At 37.4% G+C, this 25,830-nt stretch overlaps 1 protein-coding gene across 5 annotated transcripts in view; it reads left to right on the top strand.

Moving 5' to 3' along the window:
• Window positions 1-25,830, top strand: part of PIK3R1 (phosphoinositide-3-kinase regulatory subunit 1) — an 85,730-nt gene that overhangs the window by 7,225 nt on the left and 52,675 nt on the right. For all 5 annotated transcript variants that reach the window (XM_011371059.2, XM_023537216.1, XM_023537215.1 and 2 more), the window contains exon 2: window positions 2,988-3,706. In XM_011371059.2, the coding sequence (XP_011369361.1) occupies window positions 3,373-3,706 (334 nt within the window). In that variant the 5' untranslated portion in view covers window positions 2,988-3,372. The remainder of the gene's footprint in view (window positions 1-2,987; window positions 3,707-25,830) is intronic.

Here is a 25,830-nt window from a genome sequence, read left to right as displayed (position 1 = left end):
AGTCAGGGATGCTGTGTACCTCCCCATAGGACACCATCCAGTTGCAGCCCAAATGACTAGTCAGCTCTCCCCCTTCTCTTACAACATTGCTCTCCAACCACTTAATTGGCACTGAATCGTGGCTGACCTTGATGGTGGAGACCCAGAAGACAGGAATGGTGTGTTCTTCATCCAATCCTAGAGTTGTACAAGATCTGGGGTTTTTAGCAGACAAGGGCCTGAGAGTTCTGCAGAGGATTCTTTTTACACAGAAAGTAGGGTTCTTCTTAAAAATGGTGGCGGGTGGGGGGGCGGCGGGAGAGGGAATTTATGGAAACCTGAAGGTCACTGGCACATGCAGCCAGGATTGCTACTCTAGAATTTGGCCTTATTAAAGCCATCACGTTCCTCAGGGTTATTTTTCTCCTTGCACAGATTTAGCTTCAGGCCAACATAGCCTGGTTTTCAGGTTTGTAATACCTTGACCAGATGTGAAGCCTTTTCTCCTACAGTGTCTCCTGGTGAGGAACGTGCATAGCTACATAGGTATGCAGTGACCAAGGGCTTGGTGGTTGCTGAAGGCTATGTAAAGAGAGAGAGAGGAAGAGAGGGAGAGAGAGATCATTATACTCTCCATTCTGTTAAGAATCTCACCAAACTGGCCCACCGGGTTATTGAAATAGAGGAAGCCATAAGTAGCAACTGGAGGAAAGATCAACCAGCCTACTGGTTGAGGATTTTTTTTTTCCCCCAAAAAAGACATACATTGCCAGGAAAAGCTAACAAAAATTTCAAGGCAGATTTAGAGGAATTAAATTATTCTTAGGCATACTGCCTGGTTTCCAGGCATTTAGGGATATGTAAATTTTCATGTTCTTTAGAGTTCTGTGTCTCATTTGTACAGAGTACATTAGTACTAAAAATGAGATTTGCTAGTTCTACATTTTTGTGTGAATTTATGCAGTGAATATTTAATTGGATTCTGAATCTAGCAAAAGGAGAGGCTGTCTTCAAGCATAATATAGTTTATTTTTCTCATACGCTCTGATAGTCGCTTTAATTTTTTTTCTGACACCTGAAATACAAAGTAGAATACTACCTCAACTTAATATTCTTGCCACACAAAGACTTCCAGTGTTTGTTTTTGCTTCTTTTAATATGTAACTCTCCTAAGAGTGTTATTGTGTTACAGCTAAGAGGCTTTAACCATGTAAAGTTGAATTCTTTACACTTCTAATGCCAACGTAGCAATTAATCTGTGATTAGATTTTGCTTCCTAAGATGCCTACCCTTGAAGACTGCCTATAATATTAAACTTCTGAAGTTTTCCATGCTGTAAAACTTATACAAGCAGTCTTTGATACAGCACATCGTAATTTTGTGGCTATTGTTTTTATTGCTTTATTGTTCAGCCAGCTTAACCGAAACCTTTAGGTTGCTTTTAATCTTTATAATAAAGATAATGTTGAGAGATGAATGGAGTGCAAAGTGTGTATGTGTGCACATTGTTGTATTGGCAGTGCAGGCACTGATTTACTAACTCTCTTCGAGAGCCTTTAACTCGAATTCCTCTGCCTCCACTGTGTTAAAAAAACAAAACAAAACAAAACAAAACTTTCATTTCCCATTTCTTTCTCCACTAAGCTATCTTCATAGAGTAATCTGTAGTAACCGTCTCTACTTCCTCTTCAGTTCCTTAACTCTTTAAAATTCTAGTTACCATCCTCAATATTACTAGACTAACTTTCTCAGAAGTCAGTGACGATTCCACAATGGACAGAGCCTTGCCTCAGTTTCCCTTTTCTGGAAGCCACTGCAGGATTTAGTCATAGGTATCACCTTTTCCTACCTGAATCGTCATATCTTTTGTTTCCAGGACACTGCATTGTCTCCAGACGTTGACTCTACATTCTCAGTTGCATTCACTGAGTCTCAATGTTTAATCCTGGGGTCATTTTTTAAACTGTAACCTTTTTTCCTTATGAGTTCCTCCATTCCATTGAGTTCAGCCTTGCCTTATTTGCAGCTGATTACCAACTCTCCAGTGTGTTCCTTCTCCTGAATCACAAACCAGGTTTTATCCACCCATAAGCACGCTTGCATTTGGATGACCAGCATCACCTTAAGCCCATCAGGCCTCCTGGCTTCCCTTTTGCCTGGTACTGATAGCTAAATATTCCTTATTAACACAGCATCAGGCACCTTTTTCTCCTTCCTCGACTCATATTTCAGCATTGCCACATTCCACATGCTTTCTGTGCAATGTCTCTTACTTCAGTCCTCCCCTTTCCATACCTTCTCCTACCACTTGCCCAGACCACTGCGATACGCCTTTGACAGCTTTCCTCACCCTTTCTAGTCCTACACCAGGCTTTCCTATGCGCTATGATTAGACTGATATTCTTCGAGTGCAGCTCTGATCCTATTGCATCCCTTTATCCAAGCTTTCTCAGTCGCTCCCCACTGTAGTCTGCATGACTCACAAACTCAACACAGGCATGCATGAAGTCGAACGACCCCTACCTCTCTTTCTGACCGGGATCCGATGCTCCCTCTTTGGCTCCAGATGGATTGGGCTCCCTGTTCTAGCTCTTCCCAGAATACTTGCTCAGTCACTTCTGTACCAAAGGTCATGCCACACATTCCATTCTGTTTTCGGATTTATACAGTTAGATGTTGTCTGTCCTTCATTCGAACTCCATAGCATTTAGTGTCTGTGATCTCCTTACATTTACCTAGTGTTATTGTGTACCAGTTCCTTGTACACCACCAGTCTTACCTCTGAGAAATTGCCACATGCCAACGCCCCTCCCACCCCTGCCCAGTCCAGTGTTCATAGAAGGCAGAGACTGTGTCACTAAAATATGTTGTGCATATCACGTGTAGCATGCCGGCCTGTATATATCTACCGAATTGATTAAGAACTTGTTGAATGGAAATAGAAATTCAAATTCACACAGATGGCAAAGTGTGATGTTCATTCATAAGTCTTGTTTTTCTTTTGCTAGGTAAAGCTCGCATGTGGAGTGCAACAGTAAAATCAGACGACAGATGGATAGTGTGACAAGAGTGTCAGAAAGGATTGGGCCTCACTGTGAGAGTCAGCCTGGAGTCAAAGTGTTGACAAGTTGCTGAAAAGGAAGCCAGTGGGAGGACTGTGGCCTGCAGAGGAAGTGGAGCCCTGTCTTCAGTCACACCATTGATGAAGGACAGATGGACAGCCAATGGCCAATCACCTCTCTTCTTAAGCCTTTGGAGAGTTGTCCTTTGTCCTCTGCTGGACACGTATTAGGAATCTTAACATACTCTCTGAATTCACTTTCCATAGAAACGTAAAATTAGACTTCAGTGTGTTACCAGACTCATCTGTTGCATGGTCACAGATTTGCAAACATGAGTGCCGAGGGGTACCAGTATAGAGCACTGTATGATTATAAAAAGGAACGAGAAGAAGATATTGACTTGCACTTGGGTGACATATTGACTGTGAATAAAGGGTCCTTAGTAGCTCTTGGATTCAGTGATGGACAGGAAGCCAGGCCTGAAGAAATTGGCTGGTTAAATGGCTATAATGAAACCACGGGGGAGAGAGGGGACTTTCCAGGAACTTATGTAGAATATATTGGAAGGAAAAAAATCTCGCCTCCGACCCCAAAGCCCCGGCCACCTCGACCGCTTCCTGTTGCCCCAGGTTCTTCAAAAACTGAAGCAGAAAGTGAGCAACAAGGTCAGTATTGATGAATGATTGCTTAAGGACTCCCACCACCACCCCTTCTTTTTTTTTTTTTTTTTTTAAGGAAAGGTTTTAGGTTTGGGTTAAGCTAAAATGCTCTGGGCAGAAGTCGTTTTGGCAGTTTTACATGAATTTTATATGGTGCATAAAAGCTTGGTCAGTCATTACATGGCTAGAAATTTATGTTTGTGGGGTGGAGGGTTATAAAATAGGGAGGTGGTATCTGAGAACCTGCTTAGTGAGTGTCTTTAAACACCACTGTTGTAGTTGTCCTTGAATTGAATTAAATACCTATTGCATTCTTATTCTTATAATTGGTATTACATATCTAAATCATTTGGGAAAAGTAGAGGGTAAGTCTAATATAAGTATCTTTAACGTTAATGTGATTTGTATGGAAAAATGTAGAGAGTAATAAAATGACCACAAAACTCAGCGGAGAAGAAACCATTGTTTTTATAACCTGGTGTCTACCTCTTGATTTCCTTTCCAAGAACGCTGTGGCTGCAGCTGAAACCCAATCCTGTAGTTAGTATGGATGTAGAGGGAGTTCTCTTCCTTCATGGGCAATGTCATTTGTAGCATGAATGCCTATAGTGTACTTGGCCTTCATGAGAACAACAACAACAAAAAAATCGCTGAATACTTTTCTTAAATGGAAACCACATTGATTCAAAACCCACTCATTGTTTATTGGAGGTGGTCCCACACTGGAGTTTTGTGCACAGCTGTTCATTTTAGGTTGTCTTTTTCTGTTCAGTTTCACACAGTGACAAGCCTTTTACTCAGCTTTACTGTTATCAGCTTTGTCAATTCACTTCCTCACTAGTAAATTTCAAGCCTTTTTTATTCTTTGTGTAATCTTTTTTTTTTCTCAGAGGCTAAGAAGGTATGGAAAGATATGTTTAAAATGGGTGGACTAAATGGCAGTGGTTACATATTGATTAGAACTGACCGTGGTATTACAATGTATTTTTGGAAGAGATTCTGATACTATTATGCCTTTTTTAAGGTTGGCTTATTCTAGGAATAATGGATGAGGAGGTAACAAGAATAAAGAAGTGGAATATAAGGATAAATAGCTGCCTTTTAGCTTAGAGTAATAATAAGATTTGGAATATTTTGTGAAAGTCCAAGAATTTAGTAAGAATGCCTGAAGGGAAGTGCTTTTCCCTCTCTTGCCGGACACAAAAGAGATACGTGTTTCATAAATGTTACACCGTACTTTATAATAATGTCCAAATAATATGTTTTGCTATATTGTTCGAAAGCAAAATTTAATTTTTTGTTGGTCAATCAGAAAATCTTGACACTCACATATATACGTACTTTTTGTCAACCATTGTGTTTCTTGCATAGTTGTACTTGGCACATGGAAGGGATATAGACAGTTGGTTTTTTCCACCAAACTACATATTTTTAATTAGAAACGCTTCATTCTAAGTAGACTGATTCAAAAGGAAAAGTGATTTAATTTATCCCAGAATACAAAAAATTACAGAATCATAAAAATATCTGAGTTGGATTAGAAAAGATTATTTAAAAGGTAGAAAGGGGTAACTTGTCAAGACTAGTGACAAAAAGATTTTGTAAAAATAATTTCTAAACAAAATTGCATTTCATAACTGCTGTCAGGTGTGACTTTATTTGAACATAGTATACAAGAAAGCAAGTCTTTTAAGAAAAGTGATTTTTTTCTTTTTAGGTCTAAACTCTTATAATGCATTTTTTTGTAATATGGAAAAATTAAAATTTTTAATCCCTTTTTAATTTTTTAAACAATCATAGAAAGGTAGAGTAAAATGAAAAATTTTAGCAGAATTTAAGAAACAAACCCACGATAATGTGCATTAAAATATTGGACAGATCAGGCCTGAACGTAAATGAGAAATTAGGAATAATTGAAAGGTTGAAAAGGCATTGGTGAGTTTAGGCAGAAAGTGTAGTACTCAAAATTAGATTCTCTAGAAATGTTAATCTCGTATTCTCATTTAAATACTATTCCTATGAAATGAGGATTTTATCGCTCCTACTAATTACATGTCAAATTGATGTGGAAACTAGTTGTAAGGACAAATTTATATTTTGGAACCTATGGGATTCTGACTTCTTTTGCCTAAGTATGTATTGATTTGAAAAGCTTTTGCAGTGACAAAGTGTGCAAAGGCGAGAAGGGATAGTTCTTTTCTCTTCTTACTGTAATTGAATTCTTTAGCCCTTTTTTCCCTTTACTCTCCCACATGACTTAGCCTGTTTTTCGTGATTGACTGCCTTTATTTTATTTAGAAGGTTACCTCTGAGGTCTAAGGACTACACGCAGCTCTCTTTTGTTGAGCTGGTGTCTTGTGGACAGTTGGCCAAACCCCGTAGTGAGCATGGGGGAAACAGGGTGCTCAGAACTGCCTGCCTGCTAATCATGGGCACTTCATACTCCGCTCTTGCTACCTTCTCTCTTTTTAAAAGAAAATTGTCATTAGACTCTGGCCCAAAGTAGATTCTATGTGAGAGGTCCCTCCTTTTATAATAGAAATCACTTTTCCACTTTCCTTATATGTCCCTAGCAATAAAGCTGTGACCTTGAACTTTTTGGGGGAAAGAGAGGCAAAAAACCCATTTGAAAATCTGACATACAGCTCCTCTCAAGAAAATGTACCTTTCGTCGCTACATTTAGTGCAGTTTTCTTACAAAGCCCTAGCCTATAGTTTGGATTAAATATGTGTGTTAGGTAATCTTGTATCTATCAGAATTTGAGTAATCTAGTAAACGTGAACTGCATCCTTATTTTGTGCTTGGAAACAGGAATGAAAGATGAAGTGAAGACTCAAGATGCAGCTTGCCTTCTGATGCCTTCTCCTGTCCCTGTCACTCAGGGCTGGGCTATGTCCCCTCTGCTTGGACAACCCTTAGGGACATCCCTTTGCCCAACCCGCTCTCCCCTTTTTGCTGAAATCTTTCTTCTCATGGAGGCTGGCTCTGCTCACCTTTTTTCATGTGGCAACCTGTCCCTCTGCTTTTGCAAAGTATTTATGATCTAAATGGTCATAGAATTTACCTAGCACATTGATTGTGTATTGCCTGTTCCCTCTGATAGATTGTAAGCTCCATGAGTGCAGGGATCTTGGTTGTCTCTCCATTATTCCAAGTATCTAGAATAGTGCAGGAGGTTCCCTGCAAGTAGATAAACACTTGTTATTGAAGCTCATCTAGCTATTTCATATCTTACATGACTTTTGAAATTAACTACATGCATTATATGTCATGTTTGGGCACATAAACTTATAACAGCCCATCCCGTTTTTGAAATCTCGGTTTATTTTTACACATCATTCACATTTGAGGAATCTTGCAACCTTGACATTGACCATTGCCTGCTCTGTCTCCAGAACTGTTTTTTTTTTTTTTTTTTTTATAACCTCATGCATAGGACAGGTAGTTCTGCTTGTGGGAAAGTATATTAAGCTCATGGTGTGTTCTGTCAGCCACTTAAGCAAAGTGAGGAGAACATGTGTCAAGGTCAGTGAGTGTCCTTGGGCACGGATTTTTTTTGCCCTGTCTCCCCAGCTTTTATCTCCTTCCCTTTGCACGAGAGCTAAAATTTTGATATGAGTGTCACATTTTATTTTCCCACAATCCAGTAAAGCCCCATTTTACCCTCTTCGGAGAGAACCTCTTCCATGTTTTGTACAGGTGGAGGGTGTGATGGGTGTCCAAGATGGGTGTATTTCCTGCCCCTTAGAAGAAGCGTGCTAATGAAAGACAGTATGCTAGCTCTTTCTGCATTAGGCCGTTCAGACACTGTCATTTCATTGTCTTGTTAAAGCCATTCAACTGTGGTTCTATATTTCGTCTCACACACAAAGAAATGAGTTGATGAAGGTAGGGATTTAAGGAGAGGGGAATGAAAATGTATTTCTCCCTTTCATAAGTGAGCTTGTCCAGTAGGGCTATTTTTCCAGACAGGATTTTGAGATCCTATATTTAAAACCATGTTAATGCAGAATATTTAGCCTAGTGAAATTCTGTGACCATATTAGTTTGTATGGAACACTGAAATCTGCTAACTTGAAAGATCACTTATGAATATGAGTTTATAATTCATGTCCATCCCCGTCTACACACCCCTCCTCATCTTACACTTTGGACACTGGGTCCCAGGTCCCATCTGGTTTCACATATAAAACATAAAGCAGGCATTTTGTGTGACTTGTTTTAAATTGTGATAGAAATTCTTTCTAAACAGAAAAGAAAAAAGCTTGCAATTTATGTTTGCTTTCATGGTTTCCCTAGCCATGTTATTTTCACATTTTTCACACTCAGCATTTGAGTGTCCCTCAGTTGTCACTCCCCATCTAGAAAGCAAAGCTATAATAAATCATGTAGATTGATGACACTGTACAGAGGTCACAGAAGATAGCAACCTGATCCCAAATTACACACCTTTGCCGAGCCCCATGATCATAATGTATTGTCGTTCTTCTCAGAAATAATATCTGTGAAAGTAATTTGCTTTGCATCACAAATTCCTACCTTTATGAATCTGTCTTGGTTCAGAATATGCCTTGTCATACCTTTCCCGACCCTTTCTCCTTCTTAAGTGAAACTGCTATGAAGTTGGAGGATTGTCTTGTTAAAGCCCCCTGAGTGATGGGGGTAAGACAACTGGCTCTTGGTGCTGACTTCCCATTCTGCACTGACCCTGCTCTGCTTTTGTGAGAAAGCCAGGCTGCTTACAGGATATTTGGAGATAAGGGCCTTTGAGCCCTGTCTCTAACTTCTGACCAACCAGAAAATTAATCAGAACACTAGAGATTATTTTTTAACCTAGGTGTGAAAAAAAAGTGTTTGCATTTCGTGTTTTAGTACAAAATGAAATGCATTTCTGAAAGATATAACCAATATAGTTGATTAAAGTGGGTCTGGAGAAAACACATGTGATTATAAGTTTTGATAAAATCAGATGAGCCTAACCTCATGATTACAGAATATATTGTTCGTGTTTTAAGTTACATGTTATAACACAGTTCTTATGAACACCAGCTCATTCTATTTTTTTAACTAAGTTCCTGATTTTTAAGACCTTTTTCCCATTAATTTTAATTATTTTGTTTTCCTAGAAATGTGAAAGAGACAGGAAAGTAACCCTAATGAACAATTTAGGTATCCACTGTTATTTTTTTTTTTAAAGGAAATTGACAAGAGAAAGGATTCTCACCTTTGCTGCTTTTTAGCAGGAAGCTTCTGCCCTGACCTGGCCAAGCTGGTTAGGAATTAGCAGGCAGACCTCGAGTGGGGGATGGGCACTTCCATCCCCCGCCACTTCCATCCCCCCACCTCCCTGCTCTCAGAGAAGAAAGGAAGGAAGACCTTCTTCCCGCCTTCCTCCAGTCTCTTACTTGAAATGAAGGACTCGATGTTCTCTTTCCTGGAGTTGTAGTGACAGTTAAATTCATGGTTACAGATACAACATTATTTGAGGAAAAGATTTCTGCCAGACTCCCATGACCTGTATCATTTAGAATTACACGTGTGCAAATTATATTTTTTTTACTTGAGATATATGTTAAGATACTTTCGTTAAGCCTTCTGGCTTTAGAGGTTTCTATTTTGTGTTCTTTTTTTAAAATGAGCAAAGGGTCCAATATCCATATCTTTACAACCTAAATAAAAGGCCTCACACCTCTTATTTGAACAGAGCCGTGTAAGTGGAGTGAACCCATTTTGTTTACTAGCAATCAAGCTAATTTTGATACACTAATAAAATTGTCATAAAAGTAGAACCCTATATGCTAAAAGTGTTTTCTTTCTAGCTCAGTTTCAATAGATTCTTTGATGTAAGTCTTTTCTGGTTTCTAGGTGAATGCATCTTGTCTAAAACAGGAGAAATTTTGATTGATAAGCACTTCTCCAGTAAGTCTGAGTTTAAGAAAATAAACATTTGAAATTCTGAAATTGAACAACAAATGGTACCTCACATCTGCTAAGTACTATCAAAAAGGGGGGAATTTTGTACCTCTGGCAAATAAGAATACCAGGTACATGATACCATTTACATATCCAGGTTTTTCTTAGTAAAAGAAAACAGATGTTAGCAATAGCTGGATATTGCAGATATATGTGACTTTGTTGCTAACGACTTTCCATGAGGAAGGACATAAAATTGGTTTGATGGCTAAAATAGAAAATAATTTGGTGTGAAAAGCTAGAAATGAGAAGGATAATTGCATGATGGATTGTATCTTAATATTTTGAGGTCTTGATTGAGTTTATAGCATTCAATATCAAAATAGTTTGTAACCTTTCAGTGAAAATCATCTAAATAGAGGAGGTCAATGTGAACTAGAACTTGACTTTATTTGAATTACTTGGGTACAATTTCCCTAAAATGTCAAGTTTAACAAAATGTTGTCCAGAGTACCTTACAAATGAGTTATTCTTACTAATTTATGTAAGGGACCATGATATTTTGTTTCTACCATGATAATTTCATACAATATACATTGTTAAAATGTTTTGATAAAATATAACAAGCAGCAGATCTTTCTGTTTAATTATGCATGCAGTGTTTTTATGCCACCTAAAGTATGGCTATGGTTTTCAGGAATACCTTCTTTGGACTGTTTCTTCTTTGGCGATATTTGTACTCATCTATTTACCAATTCTCAGTTAGTAGCTTGTAATATGCAATGCCTATAGATTTTTCTGTCCTGTCACAATTTGATCCATATTGAAGTTCTGACTGATTTTAGTACACTGTATTGTTGGAGAATCTTTGTAATTTGATGATCAAATCTGATATCTAAGATAGTAAAGATGTATACATTAGTGAAATATAATTCTCCATGATATATTATTTGAGCCAGAAATTCCACTCTGCTTTGCTTCCTGTAAATTTCTTTACTCTTCTAATCCTAGTGTTCTCTATTGTAAAATAAGTAGATACTTCCCCTTCTGAGTTTGGCTGTACTTTTGTTTTAACCTCTCACTGACACTTGATCAGTAAAAGTTTCTCCTTTCCTACTCATAAGAATTGTTGGGGAAACAAAACCCAGAAAATTTAAGCTCCCAGTACTAGTGTTTCCCCAGTAATGCAACCTAGAAGTCAGAAGAAAGAGTCTTATGGAGAGAAGCTAGGATGGTTGCGCAGATGTATTCACGGGACCTGATTGCAAGATCTGATTGGAGATTGCTCTGCGGGATTATTGATAATGGAAGTGCCAAATCACTGCCAAGTTTTTGCGAATCGACATACTGTATGATTTTAAGATATATTTCACCAATATGGGACTTTGTGCTCTGCCTCTATTGGTGGGCAGTCAGCAATTGCTGACATCTGAATTGATTTGAGACTCTTCCAGTTTCACATGTTACGGTCCATGAGCGAATTAAAAGATATTCATGAAATATCTTTGTACTTCATCTGTGTGGTATAACTAAATCTGTTGACGTGATATTTGCTCAGAGATCATAAGTATTTGTCTAGTGGGGTTTTTGTTGAATTTTCCAAGGCAGGTGGAGGGTGATGGTTATTACATTTGTCTATTCAGGTTATAAAGTTTTGTTTATTCACACTTCTTCAAATTTATGTGATAGAAGTATTAAAATATGTACCCAAGAGGTAACACATTAGCATAGGCATCAGGCGAGGCTGTTTTGTAAAGCCATCAGGGCTGTCAGGTGATTATCATCATCTTCCAAGCTTTACTCTGAGGAAGAAAACTGCCAAAGTGCCCTCAGACTCAGCACAAGGTACCATTGCCTCAGCAAGAAGTAGTTGGCATTGGTTCCAAGCTGCTACTGGGTTTCAGAAAATGCAGTTTTCAAAGTTACTTAAACTTACTAATAAGACAGTCTATTGTTAATCTGCATTAAACACTACTGGTTTCATTTTTCACCTGTTTTTAAAAATAATTTTTAATGTTTAAGACTGTTACTTCTTTTTCAGTTCATTTGAAATACCTTTCTATCCCTGTGTCCTAACTACAGGAACATAGTTGAATACTTGTGTCATTATTAATTTATAATTTCAAACTATTTCACATTACTAATTTAAATCTTACCATGTTTTTTTCAGGTAGCAAAAAGGAAATTTTTTATTTTGAGAGAGATTCAAAGAGGATATAGAGCAAGATAACTTCATTGCTAAATAATATTGAATATCTACTGAATGAATGTAAGGAATGAGATTTAATGAATTTGGTTACAACATATCGAAATATATATTATCGTCATTTTCCCACACTTCCCCATCAGTCTATTTAAATGGTGAAAATGCCTTTTTCAAAATGCACCTTAAAAAATGTGCAGACTTACTGTTTGCCAAGCATTTCTGCTAGGCATTTTGTAGATATTTTTTCTTTTGATCCTCACATCTACCTTGCAGAGATGGCATTATTATAACCATCTTCCAGATTAAGAAATGAAAACTCAAATGACTATGTAAATATTTAAAAAGGAGGGGATTCATTCAGAGAGTTCAAGAACCCTCCAGCAGGCAGCCATACAGGTCTTGTTAAGCAGCCTTCTGTGAAGTTATGTCACTAAAGAAACCAGGTATATTCGGCTTTTTCGGTGGTCTTTGATTATGTCTGTGAAGTTTCATTAGCTGTTATATTCATACATCCCACACGTTACCTTTGCTTTACATATGATTTACAACATTTTGTCATGTCTGCTAAGTATATTAAAGGATTGAGTTAGAAAGAGACTGACAAGGCCATGAAACTAAGACAGAGTTTTGTTATATGTGTGTATATGTAGCTTTTCTTGGGAAGAAATATACCTTAATCAGGTATTCCAAAGTTAAGTAACATTAATAAGTGATTTTCCTTCCATTTCTTTTATTTTTGAAGAAGTTAAATGTCTGCTTCAAATGTTTCCCTGAGTTTCAAATTTTCTTATTCTCGACTCAAAATTATATCATTTTGATTAAATTGGAACACAGGCCGGTTATTACCTGCTTAAAAGCCAAAGAGCTGAGGATATCCAGCCTAAAAATTTTGTGTTTTGGCATGTGAATAGTGGCTGCTTGGAATCTATAAATACAAGAAATCTCAAGTTGGCTCAAATGAATGTGAAGTCTTGTACCTGAGTTCTGTGAAAGTTAGCAGTAAATGCCATTTTAAAAGACTAGCTAAATGGCTAAATTCCTTTGAATGTCAAACTTTATTTCTCAGGAAAGTCAGTCACTGCCAAGTTTATAACAAACATTGCAATTCTGTTACCTGAATTCCAAGGACGGGAAGGTGAATGAGGGCTAGTCAAAGGCACAGGTGAATTTTATTTCTAGGTGTTTAAAAGGACAGTGTGACATTGCACAGAGATAGTTTCTCAAAGACAAAACTTCTTGGATGCTTTTATTTTTGCTTATGGTTTTGTTTTTTTGTTTTTTTTCCCAGTTGAAAAAGAAACTTATTTAAACGTTTTCTAATTTAAAAAGGTCTCTGCGTGATAGACCTGACAAAAAAAGCCCCTTGAGACTTCTCACTAGAGTCTCCAAGAAGGTAGAGAAAAGCACTTGCATTCTAAACAATTATAAAAACCAGAACTAGTTAGAGAAATATCCACTATGAACTCAGCAGAACCAGGTTTGAAAACATAGGTAGAATAAATTTTGACCACCTAAAAATAGGTAGGCAGGCTCATCTCCCCTGCTCGTAATTCAGAAAGACGGCTGCCCTCAGAATGCTCTTCCCTTCCTTTCTCATCTCCCACGACAGTGCCTTTTTATTCAGTAGAAGGTCATAACTCAGGAAATAGCCAGGGAGAGCTGGGAGGGTGGGATAGGGTCTGTTCCTGTAACATCCTGAGACTCTTACTCCACAGAAGTAAAGTGGTGTAGGTGGGCTAGGGTCTGAAAGACCTGTGTTTACTGAGGATTTGAGTATTGTTTGAGTTCTATATCATTCAGAGCCTCAGAAAGCCAGGCAGTGAATGCAGAAGTTTTTCTTTTGCTGGCAAAACTACATTGAAATGAAAACCACATTGGAAATTGGCCTAGGAACTATTCATCTCCACCTGCCGACCAACTAACTGTAGATCTGAAACCTGCATCCAAGTGGATCAAGAGTAGCTGAGAGCAAACACCAGGTCTGGGTAGATCTCTCCTTGTTCAGTGATCAAAAACCAGGGGAAATAGAGCCAAGCCTACTGAAAAATGTTGCTCCATAAAGCAAAGGGAAGATCATGTTGAAGATTTGAAGGAAGAACAGGTCTCTGACGATGATTCATTGCTAAAAAACACATGGCCTTAATAAAAGAGGGGCAAAAAAGCAGTTCGATGATTACAAGCTGAAAAGACAATAGGATGGGATGAAATGAGAGTGAAACCATAACAAGACTTATTGTAAAGAAATTAAAAATGTAATGGCACATTTAAATCCATATGAGAGGCAGTTAAGAGTAGAATTAACATAGCTGAAAAGAAAATTAATGTTGTAAAGGAGAAACACAGATAAAGCTCTTCCAGAATCCAAAGAAGAAGACGTAAAAACGAGGAAGAAGATGGCAGATGCATGAGATTTCTAGGTATTGATCAACAGGAAATCATATCAAGTGAAAAAGAACAACGTAATGAAAGTAAGCTTGCATGCACATGTACAGATTTGAAATCAATAAAGGCCACCTCCAGATATGTTTTGGCTTTTTTTTTTTTTATTACAACAATATTATTAAAGCATCTAGTTAAAATATCTGGTTAACTATCAAGGAAGAACAAGGTTCAGGCTTCCTTCTCTTTTGTAGTAGTCGATGCAAAAGATAGTAGTTTGCTTTTAGTGGAGTCTTGAGAAAAGCGGTGACTCAAGAACTTAATGTGCTGCTTCCTTATAATTCATGTGGAAAGGCAGTTGAGACACAATCCCTGATAAGCAAGAGCTCAGAAAGATATATGTAACTTCTTATGTCACATGGGAGGACTTAAAAGTTGCTTTTTCATTCTTAAGCTTTATAAGTAATTATTAAAAGAGTAAAATTGTAAAATTTACGTATTTTTATGTACCTAGAAATACAATGCATATTTCAAAAAATAGGCAACAGAGAAAGTGTAAAAATTATTGCCATGGCAAAAATGCTTACTACATATGAAAACTTTAAAGACATATGTAAACATATATGTGTATTTATGCATATATACATAAATATAAAGCTGCACTTATACCTACCTATATTTGTATGTTCAACAAATACTAGTTCTGTGTCAGGTGCTATACTAACATTTTACTACATTAACTTACTACTTTTCATAAGGATTCTGTGACTTTGGCCACATTATTACAACTGTTACCAAGATAAAGAAATCAAAGTTTAATTAAATGATGGCCCAAGCTCACGGGGCTAGTGGAGTTAGTTGGGATTTGTCCCCAAACCATCTGGCTTTGGACCCAGTGTTCTTAAGCAACTGTGCCATACTGATAAAGGGCCCTTGGGAGGTAATGTTTATGCTGTGTGACACTGTTTTATTTCCGTGCACAACTGATCGGCCACGAGGGCACCCCTGAGCCAAAGGCAGATGCTTCTCTGACTTGCCAGCGACCTATCAATTAGCCTGATATTTGAAAATGAGTTAAACAACAGGATTTTTCTACGCTCAGGAAACAGAACCAAGAAAAACTAAAGAGAATGAAGCAGATGTATGAGTTACCTTTCCTTCCAGTAGAGGAACTTTGTCAGAACAACAGGGTGGGAATTGGTGATTAGTTTAAAGGCACGTCGGAACCTGTGGGCCTTACATGGTTAAAATATTAACCTTCAAGTTAGCCCTCACTTGTCTGGTGCTTCTCGAAATATTTATTTATATATAAACAAGATATATTTGTAAAATGGCATAACATATAAACATTTATATAAAGCATATATAAATGTATAATGGCATTTATATATAATGTTATATATAAACATACCCTAATGGTCTAGTATATAAGGCAATATAGAAAAGTCATGGTTGAAGTCAGTTATCCGGCCGAACCTTTGTAACTGAATTTGCTATTTCGCTAAAATCAGCCTTAAGATTGAAAGCTAGTTCTAAGTTGCTACTTTACTAGCCATCATTATTTGCAGTTACATGTACAGATATATTGTAACTGTCACTTGTGGTCTAATCTTCCCTTTAAGGGAAACTTGAGAAACCCGGTCAGCTTTAACATTTACAGGAAGTTTAAACATATTGGAGCATAAAATTCACAGTTGTTTAGGTTGAAACTCCGGTTTCTTGTCAAACCACATCTATCCAGCTCTTCTGTGCCTAGAATCATCTAACTTTGGCCTGCATGAAGGAAAAGTTCCACAAGATGCACAAAATGTTTACTCTTGTTTTCTTTACCATCTTCCGGAGTCTATTTGGCCGACTCAGACTTCTGCCTATCTAATGGCAATATGATCAAATAAGTGAATTGTCATCAGTTAACTATTTTTTCTTCCCTTAACTGCTTGTGGTGAATTCCAGCCTAGTTGTGACATCCCTTTAATATTTTGAGTAACATATTCTTTAACTTTAAGAGTGAAAATATTTGTTTTGGTTTTGGTGGGGGTTGGGTTAGTTTTAGTCTAGCTGTGAGACTAGTTGCCTTTCTATACTCTAGAAGGGAAGGAGGGGGTCAGTTTCATGATGATCTTTTTCCAAATTATAAAACCACTGTTTCTTCCACTTCTCAGGTAACCCCCACTCAATCCATGTTCTAGAACATATTTAAAAATGTGTTCTAGGAAATGGATTTTTTATTATTAAATTTACTGGGGTGACATTGGTTAATAAAATTATATAGGTTTCAGGCGTACAGTTGGATAATACATCATGTGTATATTGCATTGTGTGTTCACCACCCAAAGTCAGATCGCCTTCTATCACCATAAGTTTGACCCCCTTGACCCCTAATACTTCCTACGCCCCTTTCCCTCTAGTAACCACTAAACTGTTGTCTGTGTCTATGAGTTTTTTTGTTTCTTCTATTGCTTTCAATTTTATATCCCACATATAAGTGAAGTCATATGGTTCTCAACTTTTTCTGTCTGATTTATATCACTTTGCATGATTATCTCAGAACCCATCCATGTTGTTGCAAATGGCAGCATTTCATCTTTTCTTATGGCTGAGTAATACTCCGTTGTATATATGTACCACAGCTTCTTTATCCAGTCATCTATCAAAGATTCTTGATTCAGTGGATCTCTAAGGGACCATCTTTTGCCAGTGTCAAATGCTCTATTTTGCATTTTGAAATGTTTTAAATTTTATATCGTAGCAAATGTAGTTAGTAATCTTCAGCTTAAGTTTTATCACATTAATTTATAATTTCCTAAGAGAAGAAAATGGAGAGAGTGGGGTTATAGTCATTAAAGTTTCTTAAAATGAAGGGAAAAAATCTTTTGTTTATAGGAGTTGAATAAACCATTAATAATTGGTTTTAGCCATTTCCCAGAAATTCATCTCACGGAATTGATATTTAATGTTTCAGGCAAAGGCAGTGTAGGTTCTGCTCAATTTTGTTACCTTATTCTGAACCTTTCATTTATGGGTATGTAACTGAATGATTACATAAATTTTTGATTTGCTAAAAGGATTGTATTTGCAGTTGCTTTATATTACTCTTTTTAGGTCATTATACCTGGATGCTACCTTTTATTTTCTTAAATACATGTAAGGTGAAATGATTTACTTCCGAGATGAAAAATTTGACATTTCTTCAACAAGATTCCTTATTAATATATCTGCTGGCATGTATGGAGCATTCGCTTTGTGTTAGGCACCGTGCTCTGTGCTTTACTTGCATTATCTCTCTTCGTCCTGTTTACAGGATAAGACTTAGAAAAAGAAACTTGCTCAGAGGCAAACACTAGTAGATGGTGAACAGCTGGGACTTGCATACAGACTCTGACTTTCCAACATCACACTATACCACCCTCGAACTGAAATGGAGGAGGAAAGGATCCTCTAGCAGCGATTAACTTCTCCAGAAGTCATGTCATAGTAAAGCAATCACAGGTTCTAAAAGCAAATATTAAATAAATACTAGGAAGTAGTAGCCTATAAGATGTAGACTTTTAAATACTGTCTCACATCTCTGTAACCTTTGCCCATATTCCAGTTATCCTCAAGGTAATTTAAAAATCTCAAAGATATAGATATTAAAAATGCTTGATTGGCCAGGATTTTGCTTCTGTCAAAGATCATGTACGTGAACCGTACAACAAACCAGAGATCTTATAGAAGATGATTTGTATATACATTTTTATGAAATCATCAACTTCTTTAAAAGTTTTCTTGCAATAAAGAGGGAAGAGTATGAATATATGTTAAAGCAAGGGCTGTATTTCATTCACACAGAAATATTGTGCTATTAGAACACTATCAGTGGTTAAACTTAGATTGTACTCCTTTATCGCAATTCCAGTTGTGAAGAATGTTTTAAGTGATTAAAGGAAAGTGTACTCTTAAGAAAAGAGCTCTGAGAATGGTTGAGACTAGAATGTGGATCAGGGGTCTGGACTTTTACACGTGGCCCCAGGTTGAGTCCTGCAGTTAAACTTTGGTTCATATCACATTCATGATGTATTAAGCCAAAAGAAAAGTCCTGCATGCTAGATGGGTCCCTTAAATCATCAAGACTGATTTAATGATTTTATTTGAATCACTACTTCCAGTGAGCCACGGCAGCGGGGCTCCAGAAAGAGAGGTCTTGCATGGGTCAGTAGGCCCTCAAATGCTTTCTTTCCCAGTGTCAACTACTACAATTTGAGTTAGTGTGTCCTCTGTAGTCGTGGTTGAGGCTGTTTGGCCCAAGGATGCCCAAAATGGAGCTGTAGCCAAGAGTTTCTCAATTCTGGGGACCTCCGTCTTGAGCTTGCTTTCTTTCAGACGTAACCCTCATTTTCTGTGTAAACTGGAGTAATCTGTAGGGAAAGCCCCTGGTTTGCGTTTAGTCAAGTTCGCCAGAAAAAAACTGGATCTAAACGGGAATAAAATTTGCTGACCCCAGTCTCAAAGGCTAACATTTTCATTTATGTTTTACATGACTCATTTTAAATTACAGTGCTCTACAGATATAGAAAGAAGCCTTCCTCTTCCCACCCTCCCCCAGACACCGCATAATGGAAAAAGCAAGAATTTTCTGCATAAGCAAGACTTTAAAAAAAAAAAAGCCAGTCTCTGATGGGACTTTCTTCCTGCCAGAATTCCCACTGGTCGACTGTTGCAGTTTTTACAAAAGGCCATGATGAAAGAGGAAGGCCCTTTCTGAGCCTTTGCCTCTGTTTTATGTGAAACATAACTTGTATTTCTGTTCTTGGTATCAGAAGGATTGTTTTTGAACCTCTCTGATAGGCATGTAAAACCTACCAGGCTCTCTAACCGTTAAAGTAATAATTGTGATTAAGAAAAGATTTGTTCCACTGCTGTGACTAGACACATAAAACTTTGAAGGTTTTGATGTTCAGTTTCCTGTTTTTTTTTCCTTCTTTCTTTCTTTTCTTTTCTTTTTTCTTTTTTTTTTTTTTTTTAAAGTGTACTCTCTTATGAACTCCAACTAGATGAGAAGATTTTCCTCAGAGAAAATTCAGCTCTGGGAAGAACCATCCGTTGAGGTCATAACCTAGAATATTTCTGAAGGGAAGTTTCAGTGAATTAGAAGAGGGCGGAGTTAGGAAGCTGAAAGTTCTGTTCTACCATAGCTTAGAGATCAAGCATTTCACTCTGGAGCCTGGGTGGTCCCATAATTTGTAGCAAACATGTCTATAGAAGTCACTGATGTCAGTCCATAGTAGAGGAGAGAGATAGCCTGGGGTCCCACAGGGAATTCATACCAATAATTGTACCTTTCTTTCCTCCCCAAAATGTTCACTGGAGAACACGTATGTGAACCTGTGGTGTTAAATGCACATATCACGTTGTTGCAGACTTTATTTTGCTTTAGAGGCAGTTTAGTTTGCTAACCAAAAGCAGCTCCAATCAAGACTAGCTCCTAGCCCCAGGGCTTTAGCATGGAGCAAGTGCTCAATTAACTTTGGTGCCTCGGGCAGAAAAAAGTTAGCTTTGGGACCCAGATTCTAAACAGTCTGCCATGGAACAATCACATGGAGCAGAGTGACAGGAGACTTATTTAATTGAAACTGCATAAAATGGTTCCTGAAGCTTCATGGACAATTGAGTAACTTCAGTTTCCTCTCTTTACTCTTGTTTACTTCCTGCTCTTCTAGAATCAAGCATTAGGCATTCTGATCTCTTACAATGAGAAGATTAAACAGCTGTAGTTTAAATTAAAGCATTAATTTAGAGTGTTCTGTGGCTGCATTAATTATATCTTTATTAAGATTACATTCCCGTAGATTTGATAGACGCATATAAGCAACAGTATGGCTTATCCAGGGCAAACCAAAATTCTGTTAACCACTGACCCTTGTTGATCTTTTATTTATGCATAAGAGCCTTTTAAAATGGAAATGATTTTTTTTTTTCTTCTAGCGAGGTAGAAGATGAAAGAATCAACATGAAGCACAGTTGTGAGGAGGTATATTTGCACGGGTGCAGGGCTAAGTGACTGACAATTCTGTTCTTTCATTCAGTGGGACTTAAGCAGAAATCATGCGTTGAACATTTCTTTCCCAAATGGATCCTAATTAAAGACTTAAGATTTATTCTTTTAATTAACATTAAGCTCAAACTCAATCAATAGTCCTTGTGAAAATTTTTCTGCCAACTGCATATTTTATATATACTAATAAGTTAAATTTCTGTGGTACAATGAAAAGTTTTTGCTGTAACCAATTTTGTAGCTCATGCTGAATATATTAATGTTAGCCACAGTTGACTGGTCAGATCCATTGTTAATTTTAAGTTTTCTTCCTTTGTTTTCTAATAATAGTTTTAAGACAATGTATGTTTGAGAAAAAATGCACTTGTTTTAACTTCTCAGATCTAAAGTGACAATCAGTGGGACTAGAGGTAAAAAATAATGGTTTTAACTGAACATCATTTAAAATTCTGAAATATTCTGTTGTATAGCAGTACAGGCAATTGTACAGGCAATTTCTAAGAAATCCAAAGTGTAATATACAGTGTTATCAACCTCCTTGCATCCCTGTGGCACAAGAAATTATTTTTTGTTGTCGAGGGGACAAAACAGGGATAAAGTGACTCACAGTTAATTGCTGGATTAAATCAGGCATCCAAGTCACTTTGCTTCTGGTTGATTCTCTGAGACTCAGCTGCAGTCCTCAAAAGGAAGAAATACATTTCAGCATCTGAAAAGAACATAGCGTGCAATAAATATGTGATGGGTCTTATTAACTATCACCTGTTTTCTAATCAAAAGAACCTCCTGTTTGGAGGAAAATTTCCAACTACGTTAGTACATCAGCAAATCCTCATTATATTTCATAATTATTTGTCGCATTGTGAATGAATATATTCAACAGCGGTTGTACCTCTTGGAAAGTTTAGGAATTCTGAGAAATAAGCTTCCTTTCCTTTTTCATTTTTAGCTGGTTGAGTTTTAAATATGCTAATTTGGGTCCTTGTGGGAATGTGGAAGATCTATCTATAGGAGAAGGAATTTGTTACTGATGTTATAGGGCACCAGAGCAACCACTGAACTTCTGTTCAGCGTCCTTTTTCATTGTTCTTACTTACGTGGAGCGCTTGTGCACTGGCTGGGCATCTTGGGGTTTTGAACAATGCCCTTGGCCAACCGTTAGTCCTAATTGCTGTGACTAATTTGCTGTGTGACCTAAAGGCAGTAACATACTTAATTGTCCCATCTGTAAAATAGAATTAATGACACTCTACCAAGCCAAGGATTTCAGGGAAGCATCATGATCACGACATAGTCCCTAAAAAACTAGAGTATTAAAACCAGATATTTGGTGAAAACAAATATTTGTTAGTACCATTCAAAAATTTTGAAAAACACGTTTGGCGTGTGCACATGCATGCATGCACACACATACATGCACAAATTGTTTCTTAGACTTAAGTGATATGTTCACACCTGAAGGAAATGAAAGTAATTGAAATTGTTTCATCACAGGAAATAAAGATGTAGGGCTGATTTAAACAGTTGAAAATTATGTGAAGCAGTGTTTTACGAAGAGTAGTAATGAACTCTTTTTCAACTTCTTTGAGGCTATCCATAGAAGAAATGAGGTTAAATTACAGCAGAATTACGTAAATTACACAGCAATGGTGATGATACTGATCTCTTCTTTCTAAGACACATACTTGCATATTCTCTTCAGTTTCAATAAAAGGGGCAGTGAATTTGTGAAACAGCTGTGTACACGCTGCCTCAGAAAAGCCACTGGGATAGCTCTTTGTTTCATAAGACGGTGTTTTCGTTTGCACTTGTAAGTCTTGTCCTTGGAAAGATGCTTTCTAGTCAACTCTTGTATTATTTTTACACTGTATGTCTTCATTACCTGTACCAATTTTGTTGAGAGCCATTCCACCCCGGTCTTTAATATGCTGTGTGGGTATATTCTGTACTTACTCTCTGCCTTACTTGGGGGTAATAATACTATCAAAACCATGCTGGGGGAAAAAAAGGCTCATTTTGTTTCTTCTTGAGGAGATTTTCTCTTACAAGGCCAAAATTACAATAACTTAATAAATTACAACTAGTTCGCTTTTATAACAAGAGGGAGGAAAACCAATCTTTCTAAACTGAATCTTTTGCCTGAGTAGTCTTAGCGATAAAGATTGCCACCTACTGGTGAAAAGGAAGAACTAAAACTAAAAGACGTTTGCCAGGCTGACAGGTAGTGGATGTGATCAAAACAGAATTATTTTGATGGTGCTCTTGGTTGAAGTATTTGAAAATGTATGATTTAATAAGGAGCCTTTGTTCTGTGCTTGGAATTTCACAGTGCCAATCTCATTAAGTCATAGCAGATATTTAGGGAGAGGAAGTGTGCAGCTTTCATGGTCTCTTTTTTAAAAGCATGTTTTTGAGACTGTCAGAATTCTATTTTAATGGAATATTAGGTGGGTAAATGCATTTTTACTTGGCTAAATGTTAGAGGTTTGATTTTGAAAACATTTTTTTTAACTCCATTGTTAGTTTGGGCAGTTCTTCAGTCTAAGCTTTGAAATCCAGAATTTCCTGTCCAACCAAAGTGGGACGGGCTTGGTGACATTGGCCTTTTGTGCCACTCGATGCAAGAATTTGTTTTTCCAGATCATGAGCACTGCACAGAGAGCACTTCCCTGAACAACCAAATCTCCCCAGAGTCGTCGAACATCCTTAAGGTATATCTGAAAAAAAAAAAAAAAAAAGTTTATTGTTGAAAAGTCTCAAGTGATTACACACTGGGAAAATTTTCTTTTTAATAATTGTTTCCCCGCTATTTGGATGGATATATTAAATATTATATTCATTGTATGGATATATTCACTTATTAAGAATACTTGTATTTAAATGTAAAACACCAGCATCTCATTTTTTATTATTAACACTGTATCATCTCAAATCTTCTTCCCCTTTATCTAATCCCCAATATCTAAATACCCTTCAGATTTTGAGAAAATTAAAATTCATACAGATTAGTGTTTTATCAGCAATTGTGTGTGTGTGTGTGTGTGTGTGTGTGTGTGTGTGTGTATGTATGTATGTGTATGTATGTATATGTTGGTATATATCCTAACAAACGTAGGAATAAAGCCACCACTGTTCACCTATATTTAGAGTTTTAAGCTTTTTCATGTTAGGTACTTCCCAAATAATCATTCGATACTCTTTGTTGGGATTACATATTTGGTTAATTAATTTGGCAAAGTTTATTTACTTTCCCCTCCTCAGTTGGGAACTAAGTATTCTAACAGCTAAAGAAAGAGGTGGTACAGAGAAACTGGGAGAACCATATGTTATTTGTTTTAATTTTTACATAGTCTACCTATATGTGTGTGTGAAAAAAAACATAAACTGTTATAAAACAACATATTGATGAATTTAAATGATTGAGCACAATAAAAGCAAAAACCAAATAGAAAAGTGGTTGGAGTTGAGGTCATAATAAATCGAGGCATGTTTTCTGAAGAGGGTAAAACACTTATATTTTGTAGCAGATCCCTATGGATGTCAGCAGTAGGCTTATACCTGGTCTTGCTGTATAATTTCAAGTGTTGACATAGAGGAGAAGAGGTAGCTTTGTGAACATTGTCAGTGAATTTAAGACATGGGCATTTTATGTAGGAAAGTGAAATGCATTGTTATAACCAGTCTGTGTAATTTCCTTCTGTAAAGACCTGCCCATTTACCAGTAATGATACCTTCTTTCTCTTCTATTTTTGTCCTTTCCTTTAGGAAAAGGAATATATGCTTACTCATTATCTAAAATTCGGAGTCATTTTCCTGTTCCAGTTGGTTACGTTCCTACCTTTGAAGAAGCGTAGAATTAGGTACCCATGAAACTTTTATCCTTCTTATATTTCTTTTTCCAACAATCTAACTTTTATCCCTTTTTAAATTCTACTTTCAACCATCACATCTGTATTGTGTCTCTCCTTGGTCTTTTTGCAGTATATTTCCATAAAAGTCGATGTAGAGGGCTTTTTAAATGCTGCTCAGATAAATTACCTAGCCTAGCACTAAGTGGTCCTGTCACAAAATCCAGTTCTTAAACACATGTGACTGAACCATTTAAATTCAAATTCATTTTTAAAGAACATTGTTTTGGGCATTTGGACTTTGTAACTAAATAAATTCTTTCTCCCAGTGACTTAGGTTAGTTCAACAGGCCATTCGAGGAATTCTGCTCCCCCACGAACTCCTGTTACTGATCTAGTACGATAATGATTTAACCTCCCATAAAGCTGCATTTTAATAGGTGTTTATAGGCATCGCTTACTTACCAGTACTCTTATAGGCATCATTTCAAGTACTCTTTGAATGGAAACTGCTGGGAAAAGAAATTAACACATACTTTCTCAATCAGGCCTCCATTTGAACATTCCTCATAGAAGGCAGTCGATAGACTATTTGATGAGTAAATGAATAAATGGATGCCTACCCATCTCATGACAGTGACCTTCAGTTGTTCCCCTAGAGAATTGGAGGTGATTCCCTGGGCACCCCTGTTCATAGTCATTTTTATGTGCTTACTCTGTGCCAAGTACTAGGCTGGATGCTGTAGTCACCATAATGATTCAGGGTATCTCCACTGCCATCACTGAAGCTCCAAACCTAGTGGAGGGAAGCAGAGACCATGAGCCACGTGCCTTAGAAACTGGCGGAGGCACCTTCCTCCACCCTTACCACCTGCTCCTCTCTGGTGTCACTGCTGTTTCTTTGCTCTGGGTCTAGGTTGCTAAAGCTTCAGTGCCCCGTCCTCAGATTGTCAGAGCAGGAGGGTGGAGTGGGTACCTTCCACAGGGTTTGGGATCTCAGTGACAGGGCCCAGCACGGGAAGGGAAGTCAAGGCAGTGCAGTGGGAACTCATGTGTTGGCATCGCCAGACCTCCTCTGTCCCCTGCAATCCCACCCCGTGTAATGCCTCCTGCTCTGTCACTACCCTTGCCTCTGACGTCATTTGCAAAGGGGGGAGGATTGGATTATTCCCATTGGTCTTGACATACTTAGATATAGAAATTATCTGAAGTAAGTTAGGTTTCCATGTTTATTTACTAAAATTTATATTACTCATAAGGTCACTCAAATCTACCCATTTACAGTTATCACCAATGAAATTATTCAAAATAATTTCAGTGAAATAGACTTCGGTGGTCTAATTTGGGACTTAACCAGTTTTTGTAACATTTCTGGGGGACAGTGCATTCCTCGTCTTGTGCAACCAACTTACAAATGAGCTCTGGAAGCACAGTCTGTGTGGAAGTTGGAGACTTCTTGTTTTGATGTTCAGCCCTTCTAGGAGAGCCCAGATTTGGTAGCCCTTGTAGCCTTTTGTTCCTAAGAGCATTGCTGCTGGGAATTTTGAGTTGACTCTCCTTGAGTTCTTGAGGTTAGTTAGGTTAGTTAGACCAAACCTCCTTACCATTGCCACTGAAATATGGGAAACCTACTCAATCCATATCCTAAAATGTTTTTTTAAGTCAAGAGTGTGTGTTTACCTTTTATGTATATACTAAAATTAACCTGTTGCTCCAACAACTCGACACCTTGAGACTCCCCATGGGAGA

This window comes from Pteropus vampyrus, unplaced genomic scaffold (genome assembly GCF_000151845.1).
Source record: "Pteropus vampyrus isolate Shadow unplaced genomic scaffold, Pvam_2.0 Scaffold182, whole genome shotgun sequence".
Taxonomy (NCBI): Eukaryota; Metazoa; Chordata; class Mammalia; order Chiroptera; family Pteropodidae; genus Pteropus; species Pteropus vampyrus.
Note: the sequence above shows the minus strand (reverse complement) of the source record. Positions and strands in the feature narration are given on the sequence as shown.